This window comes from Andrographis paniculata, unplaced genomic scaffold (assembly GCF_009805555.1).
Source record: "Andrographis paniculata isolate CXL003 unplaced genomic scaffold, ASM980555v1 Contig64END, whole genome shotgun sequence".
NCBI lineage: Eukaryota > Viridiplantae > Streptophyta > Magnoliopsida > Lamiales > Acanthaceae > Andrographis > Andrographis paniculata.
In genome coordinates this window covers 745,736-763,796 of record NW_026137600.1, presented here as the reverse complement: position 1 = coordinate 763,796, position 18,061 = coordinate 745,736, and the positions used below count along the sequence as shown (strand labels likewise).

At 34.2% G+C, this 18,061-nt stretch overlaps 3 protein-coding genes across 7 annotated transcripts; 1 reads left to right on the top strand and 2 right to left on the bottom strand.

The window, feature by feature from the left end:
- Positions 1–584: 584 nt before the first annotated feature.
- Positions 585–5,216, top strand: LOC127261772 (transcription factor BIM2). Of its 2 annotated transcripts, XM_051290150.1 has the most exons (8): positions 585–883; positions 1,053–1,137; positions 1,849–1,918; positions 2,018–2,113; positions 2,799–2,928; positions 3,019–3,211; positions 4,503–4,632; positions 4,757–5,216. In XM_051290150.1, the coding sequence occupies exons 1-8, from the start codon at positions 787–789 to the stop codon at positions 4,859–4,861; spliced, it is 906 nt and encodes a 301-aa protein (XP_051146107.1). In that variant the 5' UTR covers positions 585–786; the 3' UTR covers positions 4,862–5,216. The 2 variants fall into 2 exon arrangements, with proteins under 2 accessions (XP_051146107.1, XP_051146106.1); XM_051290149.1 differs by having other exon boundaries at positions 2,799–3,211; positions 4,757–5,214.
- Positions 5,217–5,452: 236 nt separating this feature from the next.
- On the bottom strand, positions 5,453–10,800 carry LOC127261771 (uncharacterized). Of its 2 annotated transcripts, none has more exons than XM_051290147.1 (11): positions 10,339–10,800; positions 10,093–10,253; positions 8,773–8,995; positions 8,553–8,695; positions 8,249–8,457; positions 7,779–7,913; positions 7,451–7,579; positions 6,897–7,312; positions 6,351–6,567; positions 6,010–6,203; positions 5,453–5,907 (listed from the first exon to the last, which is right to left on the bottom strand). In XM_051290147.1, the coding sequence occupies exons 1-11, from the start codon at positions 10,734–10,736 to the stop codon at positions 5,709–5,711; spliced, it is 2,424 nt and encodes an 807-aa protein (XP_051146104.1). In that variant the 5' UTR covers positions 10,737–10,800; the 3' UTR covers positions 5,453–5,708. The 2 variants fall into 2 exon arrangements, with proteins under 2 accessions (XP_051146104.1, XP_051146105.1); XM_051290148.1 differs by having other exon boundaries at positions 8,249–8,455; positions 8,581–8,695.
- A 1,173-nt stretch (positions 10,801–11,973) lies between these two features.
- On the bottom strand, positions 11,974–16,321 carry LOC127261912 (uncharacterized). Of its 3 annotated transcripts, none has more exons than XM_051290349.1 (5): positions 15,979–16,321; positions 15,381–15,506; positions 13,063–13,728; positions 12,399–12,724; positions 11,974–12,318 (listed from the first exon to the last, which is right to left on the bottom strand). In XM_051290349.1, the coding sequence occupies exons 3-5, from the start codon at positions 13,708–13,710 to the stop codon at positions 12,222–12,224; spliced, it is 1,071 nt and encodes a 356-aa protein (XP_051146306.1). In that variant the 5' UTR covers positions 13,711–13,728; positions 15,381–15,506; positions 15,979–16,321; the 3' UTR covers positions 11,974–12,221. The 3 variants fall into 3 exon arrangements, with proteins under 3 accessions (XP_051146306.1, XP_051146304.1, XP_051146305.1); XM_051290347.1 differs by having other exon boundaries at positions 15,381–15,468; XM_051290348.1 differs by lacking the exon at positions 15,979–16,321 and having other exon boundaries at positions 15,381–15,861.
- Positions 16,322–18,061: the final 1,740 nt, after the last annotated feature.

Genomic DNA, 18,061 nt, shown 5'->3' with positions numbered 1-18,061 from the left:
TATTAATATAAATTTACATAGAATGAAAATAATAATACATATAATTAGAATAGAGGTAGTAATAGTTTCGGTTTAAAACTAATACTCCCTTCGTCCAAAATACCAAGTTGCCGTTCTGTACGTCCCACATACCGTGTCACTTTCTTTTTTTTTAACAATGATTACACACTTTAATTTCATTTTAAATTTTAATTTTTTTTTTAAATTTTAATTAAACTAATTAGTTATCTTAATTTTAGTTATTTATATTATAGGATAATTATTTTCACTGACACATTCTTAATTATTTACTAATTACACCGCTCATAGAATATAACGTGTCTACATTGCAGAAGACACTGTATATAATTATGCAATTACTATTTTAAAGTACAATTTTTATTTTTTTTTAAAATCTAATACTTTACAGTATAATTTATAATTTTGATTTTTATAACTACTGCTAAAAGAGAAATATTATATATATAAAAAATGAATAAAATTTAATTTTTATCTCATTTAATATTATAATTATCAATTTTATTATTTGAAATTCTTTTATCTGATCTTATTAAAATTAAATAAAGAATAAAGGCAAGGGCGGGCGGAAGTTGGTTGGGCTGCTGCTGCGTTGCGTACCCACTCAATTCAGGAACTGCGTAAAATATCTCCACTATTGTCCTATTCACAATTTCAGGTTGTCGTCCATCGATCTTTGGTGGTTCGCTGTTGCTGTTGCTGATCGGATCAATCCACGGATTTTTGCGCGGAAAAGTAGTGTTAATCTTCGGAAAAAGGAGCCGCGAGATGAAATCTGGTAAAGGACATTTGGAAGAGGAGGAGGAGGAAGATGACGAATTTGGCGTCAGAAAGGATACCACGCCATCGGCGAATAGCACCAAAGGTGGAAAGGATACACTCTTCTCTTTTTGTTGTGTACTGATGGCGGATTTTTTTTTTTGTTGTTTTTCTACTGTGTTTGGCTATTATTTGGTGTATTAGGTTAAAGGATTACAGTATCGTTCTTGGTTATATGATTTTGGTGATTGATTTGTACGAATTCGTGGAATCAGATGGGAAGAACAACGACAAGGCTAGTGCTATGAGGTCGAAACACTCGGTTACGGAGCAGCGTCGGAGGAGTAAGATCAATGAGAGGTGAACATTTCGTGTACCAGATTTTTTATTATGTGAAAATACTGAATGTTCAATAGTGTATATGGTTTAGTTTCAGGTTTTGCCTTTAATTTAATTCAAGTGTGTTCATGATCTGCTTCTTTACAGATGTGTTGCTTAATGTCTGTGTTATAGGCCTGCCTACAGGGGAAGTTTTGCACCATTTACATCAGTTAATTCAGGTTTTTTAAACTATAGGTTGGAAAAAGATTAAGATCAATCAATTTTCCTCAGTCTAGACAAACAGTCATTTACCTAGGGATGTTTTGAAAATCCAGCTTTAGCTGGAGTCTAGTTGGATTTGTGTTTCTTTCTTATTTGGTTTGTGCTTAGCTGTCTTTTGGATTGTTTGGATTTGAATTATCTGGGGTGGAAAATAGTCGATGTGACGCTTATAGAATTTAGGTATTGAAAATGAGGTTTTTGGGCTGAAAAGGTTTCTCATTTTTTTGTTTTTTGTCTCCTACTTTGAATTGCATAGTATGCAAAAAGGACTTTGAAAACATTAGTGAACAAAGCCCACTTAACACCAGTTCATTGAATTTAGATTTTAGAATTTTTCCTAGAAAATAGCTTATATATGCTACAATATAATGTGGTCATCAATTGAATTATTAATCTGGTAACCTCAACTAAATTCCTGATATGTGACATCCACCTTTTTGAATTATTTTTGCTTCTTGCCTTCTTCAGATTTCAGAAATTGAGAGAACTCATACCACACAGCGATCAAAAGAGAGATACTGCATCATTCTTATTTGAGGTATAGTGATTTATTATAAGATATGCTATGTGTTGTTAATATGCTTGGAAGATTCATTTTTTAAACCCATCTTTACCATCTATTAATTTCTCGATGTAGGTGATCCAATATGTTCAGCTCTTACAAGAAAAAGTACAGAAGTATGAGGGATCATACCAACCTTGGGGTTCAGAACCAATGAAGCTAATGCCATGGGTAAATCTCGACATGTGACTTATGATATGTATTATCATTTTTGTTCTTGATTATCTAGTAGAAGAGTTTCCTATATCTTCCTGTTGTAGATAAACACCTGGGTTGAATTTGGCTCACTTCCTTGATACTCTTTTGTATTTTGTGTTAGTTAGCAATGATTTTTAGTTATCACTTTGCCAATAAAGAAGAAGTGCCCGTTAAACCTTAAGCCATATATGGGATTTTACATAATCAGAAACAAATTTAACTAGTTATTTACTGCTTACCTTAACGGCCTCTTTGAATTGTTTACCCGGGGTTTGGTTTTCTGTTTTGGTTTGAATAGTAGTTTGGATGTGATGTTTTGTGTGAGGAAATAATGTATTGGTTGTGTGAGAATATAGGGTATTTTTATTGGGAATCGTGAGGGTTAGTAAAGATACTGAAACCAAACTCCAAGTAAACATGGCCTAAATGTTTACTTTTGAGGAAAGGAACTCAAATATAAGCTGACTCAGCTGCCCATTCTCCTATAGATCCCAGAGAAAGAACAATATAACATTATCATTATACATGGTTGATAAACTCCAATGTGAACATATGCAGTTGCTTGCATTTAAATTATTTTGCTTTGGTTTGTGAGGCAATAAGCGATCTGGGCTTATAAGGAAAGCATACATAACTTTTTTTTTTCTGCTTGGAGTAGAGAAACAGTCAATGGCGGGTTCAAAGTTTTGTTGGTCAACCACAAACAATGAAGAATGGTTCTGGTCCTGGTGCATCAAGTCCCGGAAGATTTGATGATCGCATTGCAGTCGCTACAACCATGCCACATGGTCAGCAGAATCCCATTGAATCTGATCATCTTAGGGATGTCCCTTCTAGAACAATAGATCTGCAAACCGAACTTCCTAACAAAGTAACAGGCGTACCCATGCCTCTGCAGACTACCATGGCAGTTCCCATTGCAAACAATGATGCATTCTCCCTCACATTACATGGACAACCTTCGGATCCACAGTCAACGAATTGCCCTAGTGCTGCTGATAATCTAAATCATCAAGATGAATTGACAATTGAGGGGGGGACAATCAGCATTTCAAGTGTTTACTCTGAAGAGTGAGTTGTTCTATTTACATATTAGCCATTTTATATTCATGTTAGATTTTTTTCCTAACTTCAATTGCTTTTACCATGCTTCACTTGAGTACTATAACCTGTTGGTATGTTCATTTTTGGTTTGTCAACCACTTTTGTTTTTCTCTTTTAAACACTTTTCTTGGAAGTCTCTAATTAGGGTGTGCTTCTGTGATTTTGCTTTTGTTTTGTACTTCTTGTTATGATATTTTTGAGGTGAAAATAATTGTTTTGTATGATGTTTTCTAGAGAAAATGGCTGTTGTATGTGACTTTTTTAGAGGAAAAATAAAAGATTAATTTGTAAAAAAAAAGGTAAATAAATAAATAAAAGGGTACACCCTAACTTTAGCTTTAGACTAGAAACTAACTGGCAGATTTGTCAGCATTTTGCAACCTGAGTTTGATTAGCAATGCATTTTTTGGGTTGTTTACCTAATTCTTATAGGTGTTATTTGTGAACATAACAAAGGGTTGGCCAACTTAAGGGATGCCAATTGTTCACCAATCAAACAAAAATCGGAAAGGATGGGCTTACTTTGATTAACCTAAGCATGCAGATGTATATTATTTATAAAGTAAATAGTTAGATGATCAGTATTTGATTCCTTAATATTATAAATATAAAGCAATGTATTTTATAATTGAAGGCAATTAGACAGATACTAAGACTATTGATATCTGGATGTTAGGAAATTGCTATTATTTCCATGCTTAGATGTTTTCCTTCTCATCTATATGTTCTCTTATATGATTTGTTTGGGTTTGGAATTACGAAGGATACAGCTACATGTTTATGCAGACTTTTTAAATTTTAATGAACCAAAATTTTGGTTTGGTCTAAACTAAAAGAACACACCCTCCAGCCTTTGCTAACTTATATGTTTGAGGACCCGGTACCTTATTTTCCAGTTAACTTGATTTTCGTGAAACAATTCATGCAAAATACTTCTTACGAATTTGATCTGATAGGGTGATCTTGGAAGAAATCCGTGTAGCCATTATTTATTTCTTAGTTGGCTTTTCTCTCGTAAGCCGAAGGATTTGGGTTATCAGGAAATTTTCCTAATGTAGATGTATTACTCACTCAGTTTGAATATGTATACACTTACTCCAACTTGTCGCTTTGGGGGTTGACAGAAATGTTTGTATGTTTAAAGTGATGTCCCTTTGTCGCTTTCTTCTTTAAACTTTACCTTACATACGTTTTGTATTTTCTTTCTGGAGCCCTTTACAGTTTGTGATCTTTGCTAACAAGTTATTGCGTCGCTCAGGTTGTTGAATTCACTGGCACAAGCTCTCGAGAGTACAGGTGTGGATCTGTCTCAAGCCAGGATTTCGGTCCAAATTAATCTTGGAAAAAGAGCAAACCAAGGATCCCCCACAGGGATATCAGTTCCGAAGGTACGTAGCAATACTTGCAATTCTTCATTTTATTTGGGATACTCTGAACTGGTGATTATAATTCATGCATTTCCGCAAGTTTCTCTATTAATATTACCTCACAAAAGGATATTTACTACACTAGGAACATGCTATCCCTATGCCTGCCGGCAACGAGCCAGTCGGGAACTTTCACGCTGCCAATAACAGTGCAGATTTAGATCGAGCTCAAAAAAGGCAAAAGATTTGAATAATAAGGTACCTTTTTCGACTAAGTTGTTTCATTGTATATGTGCTGTTTTGAAAAGTGTGGGTTCTGACATCATTCAGGCTTTTTATGTTCTTGTAGGAGGGCTTTGTTTTTTTTCTTTTTTCTTTTCCCCCTAATTTATGTGCTGTTTCATAAATGCTAAAGTAGCGTACAATGTAAACATTACAAAGTTCAACTGCTTAGGTTTATGATCAGAATTCTTGAACTGGAAATTGTTTGGGACATTGTGAACCTTTACTTGGTTTACCTTTGTTCGTTGTCTATGTTATTAGATAAAAGACATGTTCATTAGTATAGCCTAAATGACTAGGCTTTGTGCATGGTAGTGATTGTTCGAATCCGAGCAGCATTGACATCATTGAAAAATGACCGATATACTTGTATTTGATAAACCTGAGTAATAATGCTAATAGAGTAAACGAATAGCGTAACATTTTAATTAATATAGCTTAAGCAAATATGTGTTGTGTGCAGTAGTGATTGCTTCGAATCCGAGCAGCATAGACATCGGTGAAATTTGAAAAAATGACCGATATACTTGTTATTTGATAAACCTGAGTAATGCTCATAGAGTAAACGAATGGCGTAACATTTTAATTAGAATAGCTTAAGTGAATATGCCTCGTGTGCAGTAGTGATTGCTCGAATCCGAGCAACATAGACATCATTTAAAAATGTCCAATACACTTGTTAGTTGATAAACCTATCGACTGTGGTGATTGCTCGAATCCGAGCAGCGTAGATATCATTGAAAAATGATCGGTATACTTGTTAGTTGATAAACCTATCTGAGTAATGCTAAAACAGAAGGATCAGTACTGATTACTTAGGTCCTATTCCTAGTTTCAATTGCTTTCATCAGAAAAGCATATTCATAAGCTGTTTCTAAACAATGAGCATAACGGCCACCTTCGCCGAAGTGCCCCCCGGCCATATCTGTCTTCAGTATGACCGAAGAAGAACAGTCGGGACATGATATATCTCGAATCTTGGCAACCCATTTAGCAGCTTCCCAAACACCGACCCTGAGGATACATGAGTTGTTAGATGAATCAAGAACATTTGGTTTAGACCATGTAAGAAGGGAACAACACAATTTCATCTATGTATTAGAAAGGATGAATTACCGTGAATCATTGAGTGACGCTGAAACAAGCATCGAAGGACAGCAAAGTCCCGGAAGAATGTTGTCGTAAGGCGAGTACTTACGAATGTGCTCAAAGTAGGACTTCACCTGAGGATTCCCAAACTCTTCGTAATCCATAGTTGTAAGAGGTAAATTTGGATCCAATAGCGTGTTAAGAACATCAAGAAAAGGAGCCTACGATCAATAAAAGAAACATAACGAGTTAATGAAACATTAAGCGTATCGATAACGCGCCCATACGACAACTTTATCGATGAAAACTCTTTTTTCTTCCATCCATAAACATAGGATAAAATTCTTTCAATTTATTGAGGTGAATACCTTCAAAATGACAGCGCGAAACAATTCTGGCTGCATATTGATGGCTGCTCCAACAAGAACACACCCGGCGCTCGTACCCACAGCAGCCAACTTATTTTTGTCGATAAGGCCCTCATTGATGAGATATTCTCCACATGCTATAAAATCTTGTATGGAGTTTAACTTGTTCAATCCACGACCGGATTCATGCCAAGAAGGATCGGGGCCAGCACCGCCCCTTAACCAAGAAAGCATACAAAATTGTAGTGAGACGACAAGTTTTTCGGGAGGATTTCATGCTTCGAAAGTTAAAAGACAACATTAACATCCACAATTTTCGTATCCAACTATTTGAGAATCTACTCAAATATAGAATAGTCGTCCGAACTAGGCAAACGCTCCCTGAAATTATGCATTTTAACACCAAAAAAATCTTCATTATAGAGCGTAGAACTTGCAAATTTTCAGCTGGCTGTTACGGGTTTTAAAGGAACAAACAATAAACTACTCTTGTATACATAAAATGTAGATTTGAGATTTTCTAAAAGGAAAGGACTCGGGGCGTACCTTACATCTGAGAAAGCAAACATCCAACCGCGATCAAGTAAGCTTAGTCTATCCGGATACCAGCTTTTATCCAAATTTTCACCATAAGCACCGTATCCATGAAGAAGTGCAGGAGACTGTCCCTTTCGATATGCACTTCGCGAGAAGAGAATGGTGAGTGGTATATTGACACCGTCGTGTGAAACCACTTCCTTAACTTCGAAGGCGTATTTCTCAGAGAAATCCTTCAACTTACAATCTCCATTGTCGTAGACACCTTTCTCATTGTATGAGGTGTCTACCTGCTTCTTGGCGTCGTGGTCATAAGTAGAAATGTAATCTATAGTATCACTATGCAATACATTTCTCACGTCGTCCTGCTGAACCACACAGAAACTTTCCCTTGACATATCATAGTCGACAATGAGATCAGGGGTCTGCACATTAACAAGATACACGAAATTAGATGGTTCCGGCTCCATTTTAGTACTTCAAAAGTTCAAATATGAGTTTTCTCGAAAATATGAACAATATGATTAGGGGTTTTCTCATTGGTGTGTGATTGAAAATCATACCACGGGTGATGAAAGTACAGCACGGAATACAGTGTTGTTGAAGTCGTGATTTGATCCCGGTGTCAACGTGCACAGAGTTGAGGGTAGAGGAAAATACCAAGGATTCAAATCATCAATTAACATTTCCTTCTGCAACACAAATCACGATTAGAGTGAAAATATACGAGTAGAAATTAATAAAAAGTCTTCACTCTCACGTATGATTCGAAACAGGGACTTGTTCCGACAAAATATCAAACACTTAATTGTTCTGAATGGTGATGCCAACTAAAGTTCTCGGATTCTTTCAAGTTAACTAGTATTAATCCACAAAGAAAAAAGGTTATACCTCATTTTCGAAATTAGTAGGAATGTTGATAGAACATATTGAATGGAAGCCTGCCCTGTTTAGGAAAAGGACCAAATGTCCGCGAAAAATGTCCATATCTTCCAAGCAAATACCTTCACCGGGTGCAATAATATTCTGAAAATGAAATAGTGAGAGTTAATACCTCAGAGTTTATATCTATAAACCCGACTAAGAAAGAGTGAGCTTGCTTAGCTCGATTCTTAAGATAACTCCATAGGACAAGTTTCAGTGTTATTATTACGCCTATTAATCAAATTCATGTTTAACTTACTTATGTCTATCGTGAAATATAGCATTAGAATGCGTATGGAAATCTCGAAACAGACGCAAAAGCATTAATTTTATCGATCAGGATTAGAGCAATAATAGATCATCCCCAAGGTATATGTTTCTGAAACATTCAAAAGATTTCGCCATTGAAATTTTCCCAGAATACGTGTTGATATTACCTTTAGTTTATCTGAGTTTGCATCCTCATCTCCACACATGGCTATGTAGTAACCATTATTCGAGGAATTTGTATGCGTACTTCTCGGTGCATTAGTAAGGACATAGAAAAAATTGTCATGATGTTCCAAAAAGTACTGTACTCCGGAAGCACGTTTGCAGAACTTTTGCAGCCTCGACTGTGGATTAGTCGCATCTATAATATAAACCTGCATTTTAGCAACAAAATGATAAAACTAGGCAAAGATAGCTTTACAATTCATGGTAGTTAACACAAGTAGACGATAGTCGAAATAGTTCCTTCCTCAGATGAAGTCCTTGAACTAGAATTCACCGTCACAAACTTGCCGTCCTTCATACTTGTAATGTCTAGGCAAAATCGAGAATCATTTTCGGTAAATATTGTAGAATCATCCTCATAATTTGATCCGACCTTGGTGCATAACACCCTGATAGCCAAATCCACTTCTATAAGAAAGCAAGATGGATTCCAAAACAACGTAATCAAGAAATGTTTATACATTACCTGTTTGGCCGTTGATTTTGATCGACTGTAGTATAAAATAAAGTATTGCTATCCTCGGCCCAGGCTAAACTAACAACACCTTCAACTCTCGGCCGTGAGAGAATAGTGTTACTTCGAAGATCCTTAATCTGCAGCTTAAACTGTTCACTTCCTGTTGTGTCGAGTGTATATGCAAGAAAATTGTGGTCGGGCGATACTTTGCACGTACCTACATGTACATATCCTACAAAAGTAGATACTATTTTAGCACATAGGTCGATAACTAAAGAGCAATGCATCATGGATTCACTTTGTCGATAATAACATAGGTTCAAATCGCAAAGGCAAATCCTTATAACGGCATTAAGCTCTCAACATGTATTATGAACTATACGGCAAGAGGTCAAAAATTTTATATTTCCTTGGAATACTTACATCACAAAAATACACGGAAGAATTGACGATCTTAACATTACCCGTGAAGAGATAGCTAGGTCAAGACGCGGAACAATAAAGTTTATTTTGAAAGAAACACTATCGTCACGGAAATGGTAGAAAAATTTCGCTAATCCAATGAAATAGGTTGCTATTAGTATTCATTCAGCATGGTGTCGACAGTACCTCAAATATAAATGAACATCACATGAAATATAAATTAGAAGCACAGTTAAGATTTGTGTTAATATATATACAAATTCGGCATATAACTGACAACATATGACAATATTATACACAAAACACATGATGAGAGTTAATTGAAAACATGTGCTGCTGACAGTCTATTTTTCATATGTCTGACTCTTGATCAGCACCTTAACTGTTCCATTGAAATATAGTACGCCGCCATTGAAATATAGTACGCCGCAAGTCGTAAACCCGAGCCATCAAACATATATATAGGCACAGTTCTTCAATTAGGGATATGCAAAATTACTAATTTCCGATTTACCACCGGTTAGATGATATAAACAACCGTCTCATTTAAAAATTTAAATTGTTAGGAATACACATCATTTATTTATTTATCTACAAACCGGAGTCCACCACCACACCCCCTCACATGCAAGGGAGATAAACGCAACCAAACGAAATTTGCACGTAGACAATGACAAACGGAGGACGGTGGAACACAAACTCGAGATTAAGGCTCGGATACCATGTTAAACGATTAAACAACCGTTTCACCTAAAAACTAACTTTTACCCTAAACCCTAAGGACGATCATTTACATCATCTACCACCAACCCTATTCCTATTCCGAGTTGAATTCGATAATTTGATAATTCAACAGCATTCCTAAACCCTAAAGCCTTGAAGATTATTGAGTAAAAAACAATTTACCATGCTTTTCTGCAATCTCATTCAAATCAAGCATAACCTGTTCCTTTCCAAATCCTCTGAACCTATCCAACACTCTGTATACCCAACCTTTCTTCTCCACAGATAATTTCCTGCACAGAACAGGATACTCCTTCCCCTCGGGAACGCTCTGGTAATACAACCTGTTCCATCCAAATTTCCAAATTGCATCATATTCAAAGGTACGATTCCGTCGAACAAAACTTAGAAATTACATAAATACCATACCAGGATCCCCAGCGTTGAGGCGGCGTGGAAATGCTCGCCGGCAATCTGGAAACCATTTCTGTATAGAGAGTCCTCTGTATTTCCTCCGTGTCTCGCATAAACGCTTCCGCGTATGAGTTTTCGTCGTTGAGGTAGTTGGTGAAATCTGGATCGTTGATGTTTGACATCCAACGGTAAGGATCTTGCCAATCGACGCCGTGCGCGGTTGCTTTGGAAAGCACCTTCTTCGCCGGCGGCGACAAGAGATGCGGCGCCGGCGGTGAGGAGAAGTGTTCGCTCTTTCTGCAGCGAGTCGAGAAAAGCGGAGGTGATGGTAGGTTGGGGATTAGGTTGTGGAGTATGGATTGGTAGGTTCTGTTTGTCTCCGTCGTACGGAGGAGAAGAAGCCGCGCCGCCATGGAGATCGACGGCGACGGCGGAAATGGCTGCCGGTGGTTTGATTTCGGACCACCAGGAGGTCAGTTCTCGGTAGCCTGACAGGTATTTAATGGGCCGTCCCCTCAAAAAGCCCATTAAGTTATATTTGGGCCAATTTTTAATTTTGAGAGGAAATTATTTAACTGCAATCTAAATAAATATTTTCTTTTTAGAAAAATCAACATTTAAACTTTTTTCTATACCATTATTTCCTCCAACTGTTTGAAGGATTATTCACCCAAATTTTTTCTATAAAAAAATATCACACATATTTTTTATTTTTTATATTATACTAAAAATTAATTTTACATTAAAAATCTCACGTCAATTCATATTTATATCACATCATACAACTATTTCAAATCAAATTTTTACTATTCAAATTTCAATCCAAAATTCAAAATCCAAACTCCCATACAAACACTATCTAAGTAGAATTCATGATAATATCAATTCAATGTATATTTTTAATATTTTTGTCTTCTCGCTTAGAAGTATAATTATTTTATTAGAATAAAAATCATTTATATATAAATAATAAAATATTATTAATTTTTCTATACTTATTATTTCTTAATTTAATATTTATCTGTTTGCCTTTAAGGTAACATTTATTTATTGTACTCAATATTAATTTTTTTTATGTTTATGTAATTTCTTTTTTATAAATGTCGTTGTATTAATATTATAAGATACTAATCAAAATATTTTTGCATATTTTTTTTAATTTGTACTATATTTTAATATAATAATTAATATTTTGATATTAACACGCAAAAAATAATTGTGCTGCCAAACAAAAATAGTATTAAAAATAAAAAATGTATTGAACTAGGACAGAATGGATATTTTATTTCTAGTTATCTCTTACATCAAAAAATATATACATATATATATATTTATATGTTTATAAAATATCTAATTTTATAATATAATTTATATAATTATATAATGTATTACATATTTTATTAAGAAATTACTCATAGTCCCGTATAATTATACTTGTTTGATCACAGAAACTACAATAATAATATTTCATTGTAAAAATAAACAAATAAAATAAAAATATAAGAAAGATTTTATTAAAAATTGATTAGAATATTTTTAAAATAAATACCGACAAATTAGTTATTATTTATTATAAATGAATTATACATAAATTTAAAAAAATAAAAATAGCAGCATATGAAATGAATATAGTTCACACTCAAACAAATAAGGTCATTCAAAAAAACAACAAAAAACAGTTATACGAATGGACCAAAAAAATTTCAGACAAATCAACATCCGGCCAACAATATGTGTTCACACAAATTTCTCACAAGAAACCATACACCTAAACAATATTCACACAGACAATGCCATATAATATATATAAATCAAAATAAAAACCAATTTCTAAAAATTATATATATATATTCATGTATATTTTCACTAAAAAATACCTACGCCGGCAGCATTTCCGATCAAAATCTACAGCAAAAGAGGCCTGATCTCCAGCACCGCTGTTTCCGGTTCGCCTTTGCCATCCTCACCGGACTACTGTTCCACTCCGACTGCAATCTGCACAACCACCACGACAACACCGTCAGCTGCCGGAGAATAATCCGGCGAAGAGTCAGAGATATAGAAAGTTAGCTTACACAGGGAAGGCAAACGATCGCGCGCTCGTCGCACTGCTATCGGATCGATGCGAAAGGCTGCCGGAAAACGGGATCGGCTCCGAGTAGTTGACGAGACTCGCCGTCGAGAAGCTCGTCTCTCCGTCATCCTTATGTAGCCGGGTCATAATCGACGCGCCGCCGCCGCTTCCGGATCTCCGCCGCTCGAGCTTCGGAGCATCCCCCAGCGAGTCGCCGAGTTTTCCGGACTTTTCGTTAGCTTCTTGCTCGACTGTCCCGGGTTTAACGGCCTCTTCGTTTGCGAACGCCGTGGCGAGACTACGAGGGGTCGCTTCTTCGTCGGGAATCTGTCGAATCGTCGAACATATATATAATGAAATACACAATTGCATTTATCAAAATATTTATGTGAAACAATATAATTATTAAAATTATTATTAAATTATTTCTACTGTAATCCAATATAATATTAATATTTTTAAAACTTTATACAATAAAACAAACCATTAACAGATATGGGACGGAGAGAGTATGTAATTAACGATGCATTTTTTTATTAGTTTAAATTTTGAGGTGAAATGATTATTTACCATGATATCAGAACGATGTTTGAGTTATAGTAATTAATAATCTATTTTCATACTAGCTTAAATTTTTAGGTGAAATGATCATTTAACATGCGTACCTGAGGGGGCAATTTCTTAACCGCAATCTCTTCTTCGTCGTCTAATGATTTGAGTAAAGATTTTAGGAGGCTTCCTGTCTCGATTTCCTCTGTCGGAATTTTCTCGTCACTCGGCACCGGGTCCTCGACAAAACGGTCCTTTTGATCGGCGCTAACATTGTTGTCGTCGTCGTCGTCGCCATTCTTAGTCGATGAGATTTCTTCTTCGACCGACGACACTAACATTTCTTTATCGTCTCGGGCTTTCTCAGGCTTCCCGTCATCGACGCATATGTCCTTCACATCGTTATGTTGATCGATCTCTTTGTAGCAAATCTCCGACACATTTTTCTCGGCGATCGTCGAGGCTTCCTCCGTTTCAGACAAATTTGTACACTTCTCGACTGTCGTCGACGATTCATGCTCCCGATTTCTTTGCTCATCCAAACCACTCAGGATATTCGAAACTCTATTTTGTCCTTTTCGGTCCGAATCCACCGTTAGATGATCCGAGCCGTCCATCGAAAGCTCGTTCGCCAATTTATGATTCTGAATCTCATCACTGACTTTCGCATCGCCCGTATCTCGACTAGAATCGTTCGTCTCGTAAATTTCTTTACTTACAAAATCCATTGAATCACTCTCCCTCTGGATTTCACTCATGGTCATGCCGATGAGTCGAACACACTGTAAGAAATTTAATAAATAACAAAAAGCATCGAACATTAGGTTAACGGAATTTTGCATCGGGCAAAAAAGCAGAATCTACGCTAAAAAGCAGAGTAAAATCAGCAAAAGCCGCGGAAAAACATAACAGACTACATTTGCCGAAAAATAAATGTTTCCAAACAAATACGCTGACAACGCTTCCTTGTAATCTTATCCTAAAGTTGAGAAAATACGGCTTTCAGTCGAATCCAGTTGTAAAGTTCTTACAAAGCAACCGATCTTCGAGAATCGAGAGAAACAGAAAACAGGTAAGATCCAGACATAAATCTATATAACACAAAAAGGAAATTAAAAAAAAAAATTCGAAAACCTCATGTAACACAATCGATCAATCTAGATAAAATCATAGTCGAATTTTATCGAGCTGATTCTAAACTCATCGCCAGTCTTGATTACAGCTACAAAGACACAAACAAGGAAATGAACTTTCATTACATCATTAATTTCTAATATACCTCATGTAAACACAATCGATCGATCACAGATAAAATCGTAGTCGAATTTCATCGCACCTATTCTAACCTTATCACCACAATTTCGAAATTCAGTCTCCATTACAGCAAAACACACACAAGCAAGGAAATTAACTTTTATTACATTATTAATTTCTTCAATACCTCATGTAAACACAATCGATTGATCACGGATAAAATTGTAGTCGAATTTCATCGCGCCTATTCTAAACTCATCCCTCAATTTCACATTTCAGTCTCCATTACAGCTAAACACACAAACAAGGAAATGAACTTTATTACATCATTAATTTCTTCAATACCTTATGTAAACACAATCGATCGTTCACAGATAAAATCATAGTCGAATTTCATCGTGCTTATTCTAACCTCATCACCATAATTTCAACATTCAGTCTCCATTACAGCTAAACATACACAAACAAGGAAATGAGCTTTTATTACATCATTAATTTCTTCAATAGCTCATGTAACACAATCGATCGCTCGTAGTCGAATTTCATCGCCCTTGTTCTAATTTCTAACATCATCACCACAATTTTCAAAATTCAATCTCCACTACAGCTACAGACCCACAAACAAGGAAATGAACTTTTATTACATAATCATTAATTTCTTCAATCAAACAACAATGGAGAAAGAACAGAGACAGAAATTCATTTTCCAGCAGCAATTCATTCCTCCATAGAAAAAATCAAACAAAAAAATTATTCTAGAAAAGTAGAAACAAGTAAGCAATGAGGAGCAATATCTATCAGTTTTAACTTTTTCAGGCAAAAAAAAAAAAAAAAAAGAGAAAAAAGAAAAATGGAAATCATCTGCTGTAAGAAGGAGACATGGACAGAGGATTTGAACTTTTGGAATCTTCCCTTTTGTCAAAAGGGTAAGAAGAGGACAAGAAAAGGGTCACCACTTTCCCAACATCCCTTCACAAGCTTAAACTATATTTCTTCAAAAGTCAAAAAGCCGTAATCTCCATTACAGTACATCATATTTGTTTCTCTCTCTCTCTCTCTCTCTCTCTCTCTCTCTCTCTAAAATTCAGATCTAAATAGCGTAGTTGAAGCTTGAATTGAGGAAATTGTGTAATGATTTGAACAAATTGCAATGTAAGGAAAGGAAGAATTAGAAAGATACCTTCTATGTCGGATTAATCGGCAGAAACCCTTCCCATAAAATCCCCTTTCCGAATTTCGATCGATCTTCAATTCCGACAACGTAAACCCTAATCAACCAATTTCGATTGATTAATCGTAGTCGTAGCTGCTTATTACAGATACAGAGGATTCAAATCGAAGCAGACGATACATACATGATATACATATATATATATACACACATATGTAGAGAGAGAAAGGGGACAGAGAGAGAGGTCTGATTTTAACTTGATGAAGGAAAGTTACAAAACAAAAACAATCGGCGATGAATATATGTATATATATGTATGTATGTGTGTATCTATTTCTCTCTCTCTCTCCTACCTCACTCTGAAAGTAGAGAGAGAAAGAGAGAAATCAAAATAGGACAGAGGATCACGGCGATTGACTTTGAGATTCACAGATATATACAAAAACACACAAGTAGACCCAAATAGAGATATAGAGACAAAGAAAACCTCCTTCCAGACAGAATTTCTAGAGAGAGAGAAAAAAAAACACAAACAAAAACAAAAACAAAAATGCGCTGTGAAGCTAGCTGTACCTTAAAATCAAAAAATCAATCATCAATTTCTTACCTCCTCAAAATAGTCAAACTCTCCTCCGCCACCTTACACACACTTATGAACAAAAGTACGGACGCCCCCAACTTTACAGAGGGGGAAGAAGACGAAGGGCTTTTGAGGTTTTGAACAAAACGGCGTCGTTTTGGGCTCCTCCGGCGATTGAATTAGTTATTCTTACATGTAGATCCCTAGAATCATCGGAATCATTAGTTTATGGGATGCGTGTCTGACACCGGAATTGGAGATATATATATATATATTGCCAATATATATAGAGAGAGAGAGAGTGTGTGTGTGTGTGTGTGTGTTTGTGGGGTGAAGAGAGAGAAAGTATGAAATCTGGAAATGGGGGTTTGAGAGGTCGAAGAGATGAAATAAAAAAGCTTCAATCAAAAGGGATCATCCATCAATGTGGAAAAAAGTTTCATTAAATTAAATTAAAATGGAAAATGTAAGAATTGTGAGTGACTGAAACTTTAGCGTGTTTGTTTAGTTTTTATCATTAATATCAACCTAATAAATATTCTCTACGTCCTAATACAATACTCATATTTACCATTTTTTTTTTATTTCAAAACAATAATTTTATTTTCATAAATAATTATATTATCATAAAAGTATCTCTATTTTTTCATTTTTATTACACAATTGTCACTACTTTTTATACTAATATACTCACAAAGACAAAAAAATCTTTTATTCATACTTTTTATCAACTATCAATATAATATCAATATTCTTCAAATAATGTGTCCAATCCAATTAAGACTATAGTTTCGGGACGGATGAAGTATTTTATACTCCCTCATCCCATATTTATGTATATATTTGCTTTTTAAAATAAATTTTAAAAATATTAGTACTGTATTGAGATATAGTATAAATAAAGTATAAAGAATTAAAATAATGTGCGATATAAAGATAATGTTATTTGTGTAATATATTTTAAATTGTAAGATTATTTGTAATATTAGATTGATAATACAACTACTAAAAAAATTAATAAAATAAAAAAATAAATAATTTGTTAAGAAATAAATAGAGTATATTTATTAAAAAAGACAAGATGAATACACCTTTTTGTTTGGTTTGTATAAGTGTATCATTCATTGGTAAGTTCGAAAAAGATTTTGGTTTGTGGTCGATATTAAAATAACATATGATGAAATAATTTGTGAAATAAAAAAAAATATATCTATTTTTTTTAAAAAAAAAAAAAGAATTCAAAAAATAGAATCTTAAGTTATTATTAGACCATCTCCAACCTACTGGGTTGTACCAAAAATGGGGGGAGGGGCTCCAATCCTCCCCCAATTTTTGCAGCAATCAACAGTGTTACTCCATTTTTGGAGTGAAATTTTTGTGGTGTTTTTTATATTTTTGGAGTATTTTTGGTATTTTTTTAGTAGATGATATATAATTTTATATTTTAAAAAGTTGTATGTAATTTTATTTTTTTAAAAAATAATTTATAATTTTATTTTTTAAAAGTGATATAATTTTTGTTTTTGAAAAGTAATATATAATTTTATTTTTTAAATTGATATATAATTTTACTGTTTGAAAAGTGATAATTTTTATTTATTTGTCTTGATAGCATTTAATTATTTATTTAAAATTATTTTATTTGTAATAGTTATTAATTATAAATGTTAATTTTTATATATGTAATTTTTAAATAATTTATAAATTATATGTGTATGGATCTAATGTAAAAATAAATTAAAGTTGGGATGTAATTTATAAATATGAAAAGTTATATAAAATAATATAAAAGAGGAATATATAGGGAATATACTTTTTAGAATAAAAATTGAAGTTTATGGTTGGAGTAAAATTACTGTAGATCAACTGCATTTTTACCGTAGCAACCCAAAAATAAGAGTGGAGGGTTGGAGATAGCCTTACACGTAATACTTCATCTCTTAAAAATAAAAATATTTTATTGGTTATTGATAGTGTTTAAGATAATTTAAAATTTTTGTCTTTAAAAAATATAAAGTAATGATATTTTTTAATTTGTATAAAAATAGAGGTGTTTTAGTATTTGTATATAAAAAATTTTTAATAAAAAAAAAATATTTTTGAATTGGCT

What these genes read in the sequence shown, in the direction of transcription:
- LOC127261771 (XM_051290147.1), bottom strand. Translation starts at nt 10,736, where the DNA reads ATGGCGGCGCGGCTTCTTCTCCTCCGTACGACGGAGACAAACAGAACC. An exon ending in CAAACTCAGATAAACTAAAG is followed by an intron (nt 7,914 to 8,248) that starts GTAATATCAACA and finishes TTTCATTTTCAG; the next exon opens with AATATTATTGCACCCGGTGA. An exon ending in TTTGCTTTCTCAGATGTAAG is followed by an intron (nt 6,568 to 6,896) that starts GTACGCCCCGAG and finishes TTCTTGGTTAAG; the next exon opens with GGGCGGTGCTGGCCCCGATC.
- LOC127261912 (XM_051290349.1), bottom strand. Translation starts at nt 13,710, where the DNA reads ATGACCATGAGTGAAATCCAGAGGGAGAGTGATTCAATGGATTTTGTA. An exon ending in TTAAGAAATTGCCCCCTCAG is followed by an intron (nt 12,725 to 13,062) that starts GTACGCATGTTA and finishes ACGATTCGACAG; the next exon opens with ATTCCCGACGAAGAAGCGAC. An exon ending in CGATCGTTTGCCTTCCCTGT is followed by an intron (nt 12,319 to 12,398) that starts GTAAGCTAACTT and finishes GTGGTTGTGCAG; the next exon opens with ATTGCAGTCGGAGTGGAACA.
- LOC127261772 (XM_051290149.1), top strand. Translation starts at nt 787, where the DNA reads ATGAAATCTGGTAAAGGACATTTGGAAGAGGAGGAGGAGGAAGATGAC. An exon ending in AGGAGTAAGATCAATGAGAG is followed by an intron (nt 1,138 to 1,848) that starts GTGAACATTTCG and finishes TGCCTTCTTCAG; the next exon opens with ATTTCAGAAATTGAGAGAAC. An exon ending in CAGGGATATCAGTTCCGAAG is followed by an intron (nt 4,633 to 4,756) that starts GTACGTAGCAAT and finishes TTACTACACTAG; the next exon opens with GAACATGCTATCCCTATGCC.